A 13653-nucleotide genomic window follows, 5' to 3' on the forward strand; every position below is an offset into this window, starting at 1 on the left:
AGGTAGTCGACATCGAATTTAAACGGTTACATAACGGTCGCGGCACCTGTTTATTTACTTCGACGGTACCGGACCTTCGCATCGTCGAGCGCGTCGATTTGTTAGCCGAGAAATGTATCTAGCTTAGCATATGATGGGCACTCCCGACTCTCGCCGAGCGTGAGTCTCCAGTCTTTTCGCAACGATTTCGACATTTTGGTGGTGACGCAAAATATAAAGATGTCGCCCCAGTGTTCGACTGGGCGACCGAGGTTTCGAAGCGACTCGATTGCCATATTCGCGTTGTTCCGAAGGCAGCAAAGGTTTTTGGAAGTTTCTACTGTAACTTTCGGCAGGTCGAACAGTGTTTGAAGGTGTAGTGAAACGAGACGACTTTTATGCTCGCATCTTTTCACGAGTATGTCCCACGCGACGCTGAAGTTATTATTCGTAATCGCGAGACGGCTGATCGCTTTACTTGCATCGCCTTTGAGGCATGTTAACAAATACTGCATTCTGTCTACATCGCTAAGCGTGGGGTCGTTAAATACCATCGATTTGAAATTATCGCGGAATTGTTCCCATTGGGACATACATCCGTCGAACGTCGGTAACTGTAATTTCGGAAGGCGCGACACCGGTCGGTAAGGAAGATCGGCAACAGATTTACTGGAGGCAGATGACTCACCGGTGGTAGTTCCGAGTACCTCGGTCATGAAATCGGCGGCTTCGTTGAAGGCGTCTACCCCAATGCAGAACTGATCCTCGGTGAAATACGGATGGGTCTTTTTGATGGAGTCGCTTGCTTGAGCCACGATGGCTCCGTCCAATTCTTGGGCCTTGGCGAAGTTGTCCTGCAGGTTTGCGAGCCGCTAGCGTGTGACCGCTACGGTCATTTTTGCTTGCCCAAGCTTTTTAAAATTGCGGAGAGCTCGTTGGATTGAGCCGATGAGTTGCATCTGCTGAGCAAGTAATGCTTCCAGGGTGTCCATTGCGTCTCAGCGAAGTGGTGCGCTCTGATTGCGTAACCACACAATGGCGTGCTCTGCTCCGGCGGAGAGTCCACGTGCGACTTGCTCTGGCCTGGTCTTTTTCAAGGGCTCGAAGTGAATTTCCTCACGACGTGGACGGATTCTCCTCACGATCCGGCTCGAAGGACCAGTATGTTTCGTGGAGGCTGGTGGAGCTGAGTGAGGAGACGGCGAGATGGGTGCCACGTGGATATGAAAAAAGTCACTGGGTGGTGCGAAAAATGACCAGGTTTATTTTGATATCGTCTGATCGCGAGACTTGGCGGGCACCAAGCACTCGCGTAACAATAATCTTAGGATCGCCGGTATAATGTTAAACGAGCGGTTAATTTCACGAACGGCCGACACTCTACCGATTGCTCGGGATACGAAAAACGAAGGTGTGAACGATTCACGACCCGGAAAGCGAGAGAGCGATCGACCTCGCGACGAGTATCGAGCGTCGATTCTCCTTTGGTGGGGGTTTCCAAAAAACGTGACCTAAACAGTCGTCTTCGCTGGAGGTCCCCGTGGTCTATTGTTCCGCGGAGTCGGCGAGAGCAGTGGTGCTCATCGTCGTCGTGGTGTCCCATGACTACCGCGTCTGTTGCGGCGACGGCACCGAACAGTCCTAATTCCTTTACTAAATGCATGAATCGCGGTTTACATAGTGCTTTCGTAAAAATGTCAGCTAACTGCTTATCGGTCTTAACATATTCTACGTCAATTTCGCTTTTATTATGTAGATCACGTATGAAATGATTTTTTACATCGATATGTTTACTTCTCTGGTGAAACTCTGGATTTTTGATTAATTTGATCGCACTCATATTATCTACTAATAACGTGTATTGTACATTAATTTCACATTCACTGAACAGTTTCTTTAGCCACACAATCTCTTTAACGGCTGATGCTGCGCTAACATACTCAGCTTCTGTCGTAGACAATGATACACATTGCTGTCTCTTACTCTGCCATGAGATGGCTGCATTCGCGTATTGACATACGATACCCGACCTTGATTTACGCGTCTCCTTGTCTCCCGCATAATCTGCGTCACAATATACCTTAAAATTACCGCCTTTAGTATAAAATAATCCTAAGTCTAACGTACCCTTGAGGTACCTCATTATTCGCTTAACGAGTAGCCAATGTCCTTCGCTTGGTTTTTCTAGAGCTCTCGAAGCAATGTTTACGGCATAGCTTATATCGGGCCGGCTAAATACTTGAAGATACATAAGGCTACCTACGGCCTCCCTATAGGGCGCTTTACAATTGTTTCCTTCTGAATTACCTGCATCCCAACTTGCCTCCATTGGAGTACAGACACTATTTGCTTCGTTTAAACGAAATTTTTGTAAAATGCTTTCAATATATTTTGTCTGGTGTACAAAAATAGAACCATCCTTTAATCTGACAATTTCTCCGCCTAAGAAATTCGTTACTTCTTTTGTGGTAGTTATTTTAAATTCCTTCGCTAATTCAGTAAAGAATTGATCTATTAAGAAATTCTGCGTAGCCGCTAAAAGCCCATCATCGACATAAATAACTAAATACATTTTTCGGTCACCAGCATCATAAATATAAAAACAAGGGTCGGCTGAGCTTCGATGAAACCCAAACCTTCTCACAAAACCTGAAAAGTATTCAGTCCAACACCTTGGAGCTTGTTTTAACCCGTAAAGACTCTTTAATAGTTTACAAACCCTCGCTGTCCCATCATTAAACCCTTCCGGTTGCATCATAAAAATATTCTCTTTTAAATCCCCATATAAAAATGCCGTTTTTATGTCAAACTGTCCAAGATATAATCCATTATGAGCTACAATACTTGTTCGGCGAAGTGCCGATTGCCGGGACCGTCCAGCGGTGGACGCGGAATGAGAGCACCGGAAAGATGGAGGAAGTTCCGGAGGGAACGAACGGACTTCGCAAGACACAAAAGGTGCGCTGGATGAACGGTAATTTATTAAAAGACACAACTCTCGGTACATTGACGCTCGGACGAACACGAAGGACGACGATCACGGAAATCTTGCACGCGGCGCGTCGGAGAATCTTGACCGCGGAAGAGCGGAGATCTTGCACGCGAGAAGATGCGATTCGCGACGCGGATGGAAGAAGATTATTGCCAGAATACCGAGTATCAATTATATGAACTTTAATCGATAAGCGAGAAGAAAGCGGACGTTCGTATGTTCGTGAACGAACGAGACTCGCGATTGAATTCGTGCGAGGCGGCTGCGAAAACGTAACTCAATCGGCGAGTATAGAGCGTGAACTAGACGCGAGTCCGCTGAGAGCGTACGGTAGAATGAACATACGAGAAATCGTTGTCTCCGTCGGAGCGATCGGTGGATCATGAAGAAACGGGTAGTTTGAAATTTGGGGAAACAACAGGAGAGAGACGAACGAAGGACGGAGCAGGAGCGATACAAAGGAAGGACGAAACAGAAGCGATACAAAGGAAGGACGAAACAGAAGCGATCGCATCGACGACGACGACAACATGTACGAGACAAGAACAATAACGGGCTATTTATAGATTGGTCTCAAACAGAAATTAAACCAAGTCGTTACCGTTCGAATCTCGAACAATACTTAACAAAAATCGAACTGTATCAAAACGTGCAACAGGGCTAAATGTCTCTTTGTAGTCTATCCCTTCCTTTTGTGAATAACCTTTAATAACTAATCGCGCTTTGAAACGTATTTTCTACTATCTTCATTAAATTTCTTTACATAAACCCACCTACTACTAATAACCGTTTGCTTTTCCGGTTTTTCTACGAGTATCCACGTCTTATTTTCATGCAAAGAGTTAATCTCGTCTTGCATCGCTTTCATCCACTGATCCTTTTCTTTAGAATTAATTGCATCACTATAATTTTCAGGCAACGCTTCTGCCACAAATGTAATCGGGCACCCATAAAATTCAGTACGCTTAATACGTCGTCTATCGCGTAATTCTCTTACGTTCTCTTCAGTGTCTTTTAAAGAGTGCAAGGCCCCTGTTAATCTCCCTTCTTCCTCAGTACTATTGTCTATACTGTCCTGATTATTGTAGCGTAGGCTGGCTCGTTGAGTCTACACAGGTACCGAAATACCGCGACTCTCTAGAATCTAACCGGGTTGTAAGGCCGGTTACGCGATGACGATATTCTGATACCGCTGTACGTCAAATTAATGAAGGACAGCTGTTTTTTGGTTGAAGCGTTTATTTTAACAATGATGACTTTATAATGTTATTGACTAGACTCGTGTCGCAGATCGTGTGAGCGGCCGATCGATGCGACGGTTCTGCTGGACTTGACAAATCGAAAGACCAGACAGAAAAGCGGCGTGGCGAGCGCAAGTTGAATCGAGTTTGAAACGCTAAGATATCGACGTGACTTGAGCGAGGTAGAAATTTGAAGTGAAGTTTTGAACTGATGGCTACCCTTTTTATACGCTTAGGTGAATGACTGGCAGCTGATTGGCTAGTGCGGAAAACCCGAAAGAATCGTACAAATATCGGTACATCAGGTACCCGAGCTAGAGACCGAAGTAGATATGAATGGGAGGACCGTCGTAAACGTAGGGTCGCTTGAGGAGAGGCCCGATGTCCCATTGATCGCACGCGTATTAATTGTTTTATTGCCGGACGGTTCGACGGCATGGATTACGACAATTTAATACAATAAACCTAATGTAACTAAAGGAATAACGACCATTTGAAGAATTGGTCGTTTTCGTGTACTAAAGCCATTAAATCTAAATTGCAGCTAGTTCGATTAAAAGAATCTAAACAGCTGTTTTAATGAATGCCAGGCAATTTGGAAAGTCCGTTGAGGACAGAACAAGAGTTGCCTGGATAAGAATCGCGCCGGTTCCATCCCTGTATAAGGGTCGACACATACAAGACGGGTTTCACCGGGACCGGGAACGGGGCACGTTTTCCCTATGCCATACAGACTTGAGAGGCGCTCAAGATGCTCGCAACAAAGGCCCAGTGCCGCGCACCACGGGGGTTAGCTACCAGAACCCCAGCACCGTTTACTCCCCGCATACCCCTGAGGATCCTATGGTAGAGCCGACCGGGCCCGGCCCGGGGTTTCACGAAATATTCTTGCGAAGAATACTCAGCGATCCCGGTCGCCGTGGCGAAGGGAGAAAAACATTATAAATGTTGTATTATTTTAAAAACTACTTCACCGATGATGATGACCTATCAATCGAATCTCAATGGACTTTTCGATGTTTGAAAAATTGTTGGTTTTACAGACGCGTAAAAATACGTGTCACCCTTTTTTCATTATATTATAAGACTAGAACTGTCACACCGATGAAAATGAGTTTTTGGAAGCTTATAGCGAAAACATAAAACTGTTTACCGAAAATGTTGTCATTTGGTGAAAATGTCTTTTCACCATTTATTTGGCAATTATTTTAAACAAGTGCTATGTTTTCGTAGCAGGTACCTTTGTAAAAATTTGAAAAAAATTGAGGCTATAGCCCCAAGAATCCTTCGAGATTCGATTGACAGGTCAAAAATTAAATATCATAGTTCTTTTAATATAATAGTTACAGAGCAGTACTTCGATGATGCCTCTTTGAAATTTTGGTTTTTAATTTATGGAGCCTCCAAGGTTTGAATCAGGTAAAACCAGGTAAGGACGCGACGTTCGGCGATTCAGGTAGCCAATTGTAAGTGCACGACTGATCGACCGCTATTCTTCGACAGGTTTGGAAAAACCAATGTCCTCTGTGCTAATGATGGTATTTACCTTTCCTGTACACTCCGACTGCACAATACCCCAATAAAATACGGACCTCTTTTCCTGTTTTCTTTCTCCTTACTACGTGAAAGTTTCAATTTTAGGACAAACTCTGCCGACCCCCGCTTCAGAATGTTTAAAGAACATTATAAACGTTGTGTTATTTTAAAAAATGAGGTTATAGCCCCAAGTGTCCCCTCTACAGACCTGTTTTTAAGTAAGTGGATACTTCAAAATTGACGAAATAAATTATTTCAAGTGAACCCGGGCCCGGGAGGCCATAGGCCTAACAGCCTCCCGGGCTCTGCTTCTACCGTGCGCCAACCGTGCTGCTAGGCTATGTATCGCGGTGCAGCGTTCACTTCAAATAATTTTAATTTCGTCAATTTTGAAGTGTCCGATTTTTTAAAAACAGGTCCGTGAAGTGAATTTCTCTAACAATTCATAAGTGTATTAGATCATGTGGCAGTCGCATATGTACATGGTGTAAGGACAACAAGTACAGCTGCTCGGTTGCTGCTCGTAACCGCTCGTCTGCCGTCAAAAAGAAGGCAATGTCGCGGTGCAGCGTACACTTGAAACCATTTTAATTTCGCCATTTTTAAAGTGTCACCATTCTTGAGAAGCCCACCGTTAGGTATGCCTATCCCCACCACAGCTGCGCCCGTAGTCCCATTGTTTTGGCTTCGACGTAACCCGCTACATACTATGTGTGACCGCTGTAGCCAATATCTCGACTGTAGCCGAAAGTACGCGTGAAACGAGGCCTGTCCCTTGCACTCTGATCCAATCGGCCGCGCATTCGTACCTATGCTCTGTCCAACGAGACCAAGGCAGTGAAGCACCCAGCGTGCGTCCTTTGCTAATTGTCTTGTAAGGGTAACTTCAACTCTGTCGCACTCGAGCGCCTATGTTTACGTCCACTGTCTCGTCTCATTGGACAAGATATAGATACGCCATCGCATTCCTGCCAGGGAATCTTCCATCTAACCATGTTTAGGCTATCATGGACAAGAATTTAGGAGTTTTCCATATACATACATTTTTTCGCTAGCGACCCTTACTTCAGAATGTCTAAAGAATATCCAGCAATTTTATGAACCTAAAATAATGAATAGTACAATAAATAGTTTTGCGGCTCCGCGAATTACAAAACGAAATTTTAAAGAGAAAGATGAAGAAACGTAAAATGCAGCCATAATTATTCAAATTTTTTCACATTTTTTCACACTTGAACCAGTGGTAAAATTTGCAAAACAAAGATATTTCTAATATTTTTTAATTAAGAAATGACATTCACCAAGGAAGAAATAAATTATTTGAGAACAGCAGTCTTTTGTGATGTGGATGGTGAGTACTGTCGGGATAGGTTACGGGTATTAAAGGTGTACCGCTCGTGGTTCGACTAGACTTTATTCCGAGAGGGACTATACACCCGCGTAGCCCGCGTGTCCGCTCTCGACGAATTCTCTTACAGAACTAAACTTACGAACTAACCATTCGCTCGCTAACGCATCCTCACAACAATCCCTCTTTCTTCATTCTCACGGTCTGCATTCGCTCTTAACTAAACTAAACACACTCACCCTACGCGACACTCGACCCAGTCATCTAAACATCCACTCGACGCTCTCGCGCAGCACGTAACCCGATATTCATTCTTACAAACATACTTTCTTAAAACTAAATACATGGCGGAGACGTGGCGCCAGCTTGTCGCCGCCACATCACCCCCCCCGCCAGTGATTGACACACGAAACTTGTAACTGTCACTGGTGCAATCACGAAACTTGTAAACGGTCCGGAAATCGGACTTTCCTCCCGGACCGTGTAATGCGTGCGCCCGCATTTGTCGAGGTCAGGATGGGAGGCGGCAGCGCCGGCCTCCGCGATGATGGCGATGATGATGAGAGCGGTTGCCCCGTGCTCTCGGTTGGCGTGGGTGTTGGTGGTCCTTCCAACTGGCCCGGTGACGCTGACCGCGTTGCCCGCGTTGTTGTCGGCGGTGCTGGATCTGTGGCCAGCAAGTACGCCGGCTTTAGGCGATCTACGGTGACGGTGACTGGCTTGCCCCTGATGTCCAGGGAGAAGGTCCGAACACCTCGGTTGAGGACTCTGTATGGACCGTCGTACGGCGGCTGGAGGATTCCCCGCACGGTATCGTTCCGCAGGAACACATGGTCCGCCGTAGCGAGGTCCTTAAAAACGAAAACCCGTTTTGCCGAATGGTTACTGCCAGGCGTCGGGGCGAGGGTCGCGAAATGCTCGCGCAGGCCCGCGACGAAGTCCCTTGGCAGCGGCTGCGACTCTCCGCTTCGTGGCGTCAGGAACTCCCCTGGTAGGCGCAGCGTTTCGCCGTAGACCAGCTCTGCTGCGGTGGACTGCAAGTCTTCCCTCCAGGCTGCGCGGATGCCCAGCAAGATGGTGGGAAGGACTTCTGTCCAGCGGACGTTCTGCTGGCAGCGGATTGCTGCCTTGAATTGACGGTGGAATCTTTCCACCATCCCGTTTGCTGCCGGGTGATAGGCCGTTGTCCGCCAGTGGGTCGCACCTGTCAGCTGCGACAATGCCTGGAACAGACGGGATTCGAATTGCCGACCCTGGTCGGTAGTCACGCGCAACGGGGTTCCGAACCGGGAAATCCATCCCTCGTAAAAGGCCCGTGCCACGGTCGAGGCCTCTTGATCCCTGATGGGGAAAGCCTCAGGCCAACGCGTGAATCGGTCGACGCAGGTTAGGCAATACCTGAACCCTTCTGAGACCGAAAGAATCACAATGTCTATGTGTATGTGCTCGAATCTTCCGGTCGGCGCGTTAAAAATTCCCGGCGGCGCGGAAACATGCCTGCTTGTTTTGGCGCGCTGGCACGGAATACACCCGCGAGCCCAACTCCGACAGTCGGCTTTGACGGACGGCCACACGTATCGCTCCGTCACGAGCCTTACAGTCGCGTTAACACCTGGATGTGTTACAAACGCGGCTCGTCTGAAAGGTCCCGTGACGAAAGGTCGCGAAGTTCCGGTCGACACGTCGCACGCCACCTCGGTATCCGAACCGGAAAGGCGCGTCCATTCGAGGCGCAAATTGTTTTTTATTTTTCCGCACAGGTACGCCTGGAACTCTGCGTCGTGCCGCTGAGAGTCCGCCAACTCGACGTAGTTGAAGGGCTCTGCGACCTCCTCCAACCTGGACAGCGCGTCGGCGACGACGTTCTCCTCCCCGGCGATGTGGCGGATGTCGGTGGTAAACTGCCCGATGAAATCCAGGTATCGGAATTGCCTGGGTGAACATTTCTCGGGCTTCTGCTGAAAGGCGAACGTTATGGGCTTATGGTCTGTGTAGACCGTGAACGTTCGCCCCTCCACCATGTGCCGGAAATGTTTGACCGCCAAATATATGGCCAACAGATATATCGGTCGTATGCGCCATAATTCCGCTCGGTGGCACTGAGCTTCTTGGAGAAGAACGCCAACGGCTGCCAGTCTTCTCCGATCTGCTGCTGCAGGGCCGCTCCGACTGTAAAATCGGACGCGTCGCAGAACAGGGCGAGCGGCACGTCGTCCCGGGGATGCGTTAATAACGCTGCCCGCCTTAGACTTTCCTTCGCTTCGGCGAAAGCGGCAACGGCTTCCCTGGTCCAGCTCAACCTGGCGCTGCCCTTGAGGTTGTCCCGAAGCAGGTCGTTGAGAGGCGCTTGTACCTGGGCAGTCCTGGGCATGAAACGTCTATAAAAGTTTAGCATACCCAGGAACTGCCTCAGCTGCTTTGCGGTGGTCGGCTGCGGGTAGTTGTTGATGGCCTCAACCTTAGACTCCAACGGGCTGGTGCCTCCTGACGATACGGCGTATCCCAGGAATTTGACCTGCGCCTGGCCAAAATTGCACTTTGCCGCGTTGATAGTTACGCCGTATTTGTTGAGGCGAGCAAAAACCTCCGCCAAGTGGCGCAAGTGCTCCTCTTCTGTCGATGATGCCACCAGTATGTCGTCGATATACGCGTATACGAAGTCTAAACCGCGTAGCACTTCGTCGATAAAACGCTGAAACGTCTGTGCCGCGTTTCGTAACCCGAACGACATACAGGGGAACTCGAATAGTCCGAAGGGAGTAGTAATGGCGGTTTTTGCAATGTCTTCCGCGGCCACCGGAATTTGATTATACGCGCGCACTAGGTCTATGGTGGAAAACACTGTTTTCCCGTGAAGCGCGTGAGCAAAGTCCTCGATGTGCTTCACGGGGTACCTATCCGGCACTGTCCGCGCATTTAACGCTCGGTAGTCCCCGCACGGTCGCCAAGCGTCCTGACCCTTTTTCGGCACCATATGCAACGGCGACGACCACGTACTTTCCGACGGTCGCGTGATGCCGAGGCGCATCATCGTCTCGAACTCTCGTCGCGCGTGCCTCAAACGGTCCGGCGCGAGACGCCGGGGCCTGCAAGCCACAGGCGGTCCTGGCGTTGTGCGAATGTAATGCACCGTTCCGTGTTTTACTTCCACGGGTGTTCCCACTGGTCGCGTAATGTTCGGGAACCGTTGCAGTAATCCGTGGAACCTCGAATCACCGAAAATTGTCTTCACTGTGGGCGCCGACGGCCCGCACCCGCGCACTGAGCGTCCTGGCACTGTCATCGACGTCACTCGGTCCAAAAGTTCACCGTTACGAACGTCCACGAGGAGTTCGTAATGCGCGAGAAAATCTACGCCTATTATCGGCTTAGACACGTCGGCCACCACGAAACGCCATACGAACGCGCGACGGAGCCCGAAATCGAGGCTCAACGTGATGGTCCCGTACGTGGCTATTTCCGACCCGTTCGCCGCGTATAACGCGTAGGTAGACCGCTCGCGGAACCCGCGGGTCTTTGCTCGGGGAAAAACGCAGAGATCGGCGCCTGTGTCGATCAGGAATTGCGTTTTGGAGACCCGGTCGGTGATAAATAAACGGCGCGATGGGCACTGGTCGCTGGCCGCCATCAACGACTGCCCGTCACGTTTCCCGCCGCGGACCAATTACACGGGGGTTCGCAACGCAACGCGTTCGCCCCGAATTTAAAATGGTAGAAACATTTTCCACCACGCTGTTGGAGTCGGCGTTCCCGGGATCGCGATCGTGCCCGGCCTGGAGCGTTTCGTCGCTGACCGAAACGGCGCGGTCCCGAACTCATCTCGCGTCGAATCGCGGCAAGCTCCTGCTGGAACGTGGCTGTCAGCTGTGCCATCTTCGTGCACAGCTGTGCTTCCAGCTCGCAAATCCCTGAGGCAGGTTGCACCGGGGGAGACGCGGAGGCTTCGGCTACCTGCGGGCGAGGACCCATTGTGTCGGCGATGGTGTCGGCCAGGTCGGCAACTCGGTCGAGTTCGACATCCCGCTGCGTCGCCAGAATAACCTGCATGTTCGCAGGTAATCGACCCAACCACAAGGTTCGCAGGATCTCCTCCGACACGGTAGTTCCTCCTAGGGTCCGCAGATGACGTAAGAACTGCGAAGGCCTCCGGTCGCCCATTTCCTCGTGCTCGAGGAAACGCCGCGTCTTCTGCTCCTGCGACGAACCCAGTCGCTTAATCAGCTCTGCCTTCAGCTTGGTGTACGGCTGGGCTGGGGGAGCCAGAATGATGTCGCGGACTTCCGCCGCGTACTCTGGTTTCAGGGCTCCTAGGACGTACCCGAACTTGGTCATTTCGGTCGTCACCCCGCTCGCGTCCAGACTGCGTTCGACCATGGCGAACCACAGCTCTGGGTCAGCCGGCGAAAATTCCGGGATCTTTACCGCGACACGGTTGACCACGGGCGCGCTACCCCCTGCCGGGGAAAGATCGGGCGTCGACATTGTCTTAAAAAAAAACTCTTATACGCTACTTAAATAAATGTGGAAACGCGCACGCCGGCACTATTCGCACTATGCACAATGTTCAAGTGTCCCTAGGCGAACTCGTGTCAACATCCGAAACACACGCGATGTATTCCGTAACAATCACTCCCGAAAGATCACGTCGGGGTCACCAATGTGGATGGTGAGTACTGTCGGGATAGGTTACGGGTATTAAAGGTGTACCGCTCGTGGTTCGACTAGACTTTATTCCGAGAGGGACTATACACCCGTGTAGCCCGCGTGTCCGCTCTCGACGAATTCTCTTACAGAACTAAACTTACGAACTAACCATTCGCTCGCTAACGCATCCTCACAACAATCCCTCTTTCTTCATTCTCACGGTCTGCATTCGCTCTTAACTAAACTAAACACACTCACCCTACGCGACACTCGACCCAGTCATCTAAACATCCACTCGACGCTCTCGCGCAGCACGCAACCCGATATTCATTCTTACAAACATACTTTCTTAAAACTAAACACATGGCGGAGACGTGGCGCCAGCTTGTCGCCGCCACAGTGATAACCCGGCTCAACCCCCGCCTCCCATTTTCTCTTGGACCACAACATACTTCAATGTCATCAAAATTCGAGACGTAGTCCCCAAAAAATGATCGAATTCACATGGAATGATCCCCTTCCTAATGTGGATATTTCCTTAAAAAAAAAAGTAACAACTATTCTCGTTTTTGCAATATATGTTGTCACGGGTCCCGCGTTTTCCGACCCGTCCGACGGACGAAAGCCGGGGCCACGACGGGTTAGGCACGTTCGGCCGCGCGGGACGTGTTTCGCCCGGTGACAAACGGTATCCCGCAGGTTCGGCGTTTTCCCCGACGGAAGATTTTACCAGGTTCGGGACTCGAAACGGGCGCCAGACACTCGCAAGTGTCACGCGAACAATTTCGAAGATTGCGCGAGACGCTAATTATTCTGCCGAACCTTACGGGAACCGCGCGAGGGCCTGAATAGCGGCAGCCTGGGCCAGGGTACTACGCGGAAGGAATGCGGGACGTTTCCCGCGGCGGAAAGGTTTCTCACGGAAGAAAGATAGACGAGAATGGGCTTCGACTTTACATTTATTAATCTTGCTGATTACAGAAGGCTGCCGGGGCGACCCGGCAGCGATGGAAACGAAGCCCGCGCGGTATTGTACAATGATTCGACAGTTGGACGGTCGCTCGCGCTTATTTCTCCCGAGTCTACTCTCCTACGCGTCGAACCCGATCGTAGGCGCGATGTACGGCAGCTACGAGTGGCAATTAGCCGGTCGAGAAGCGACCGGGTTCCGATGGTATACGCGGCAGCAATTTGAAATGACTGTGGCCGTCGGAATTAGCCGGAAACTGCGATACGGTTTTCGTCGCGTCGTCCCACCGTGGGACGTCCCCAGATTGGATTCGCCAAAAATCGGTAACGATACGGGCCCCCCGTCCGTTCACCGACCGACGGCCTCACCCCCTTCTCGATTCTAATCTGATCGCGATTCACGGCGGGCGAGGTTACGCCTTAAATTCGACTCGAAGTCCGGCCGATTCGCAAAAACGCTACCGAGCCAACGCGAGAATTATAATGGTGCGGAAAAACCTGGCCGGCACTTACCACGCGGCACGTGGCTTCCTAGTCGCTGCGCTCTCTCTTAACGGCAGCTCTGGGCTCCCTAGCGACTTATTCCTCCGGAATTCGGCAGCTCTCTCTATGTCTACCCTCGGCAGCGGTGATGATGTTCGAAAAGAAATACTATATAATTTACGCACTGGTAAAGGTGACTAACCCGGACTAGATTCGGCAGCACAGTGCCCTACTTCGCGAAGACTCGCTAACGCGGAAGCGAGGCGTCCCCCACTATCCTACTCTTCCCCGCTCCCGCGCGACGCTCTAACCTATCGCTAGCTTTCGCGCGTCAGGGCCGCGTCCGGCGGTACGGGGCCCTCGGCTACGGATCTATCGGCTAACGCTTTCTTGGTGACGCGCGTTGATTGGCCGCTTCCCTTGGAGATAGACCGCTTGCCATTCCCTCGACGGGTGCGTGT

The 13653-nt window shown here is 50.3% G+C and overlaps 1 protein-coding gene across 1 annotated transcript; it reads right to left on the reverse strand.

Annotated features, from left to right (window-relative positions):
- Positions 1 to 10723: 10723 nt before the first annotated feature.
- Positions 10724 to 11578, reverse strand: LOC143363602 (uncharacterized). The gene has a single exon (XM_076804167.1). It carries the CDS (start codon positions 11576 to 11578, stop codon positions 10724 to 10726), a length of 855 nt encoding a protein of 284 aa, XP_076660282.1.
- Between the last annotated feature and the right edge of the window lie 2075 nt (positions 11579 to 13653).

This window comes from Halictus rubicundus, unplaced genomic scaffold (genome assembly GCF_050948215.1).
Source record: "Halictus rubicundus isolate RS-2024b unplaced genomic scaffold, iyHalRubi1_principal scaffold0071, whole genome shotgun sequence".
In the NCBI taxonomy this organism is placed as follows: Eukaryota; Metazoa; Arthropoda; class Insecta; order Hymenoptera; family Halictidae; genus Halictus; species Halictus rubicundus.

Bases quoted from the DNA above. Each gene is read 5' to 3' on its own strand.
- LOC143363602 (XM_076804167.1), bottom strand. From the start codon at position 11,578: ATGTCGACGCCCGATCTTTCCCCGGCAGGGGGTAGCGCGCCCGTGGTC.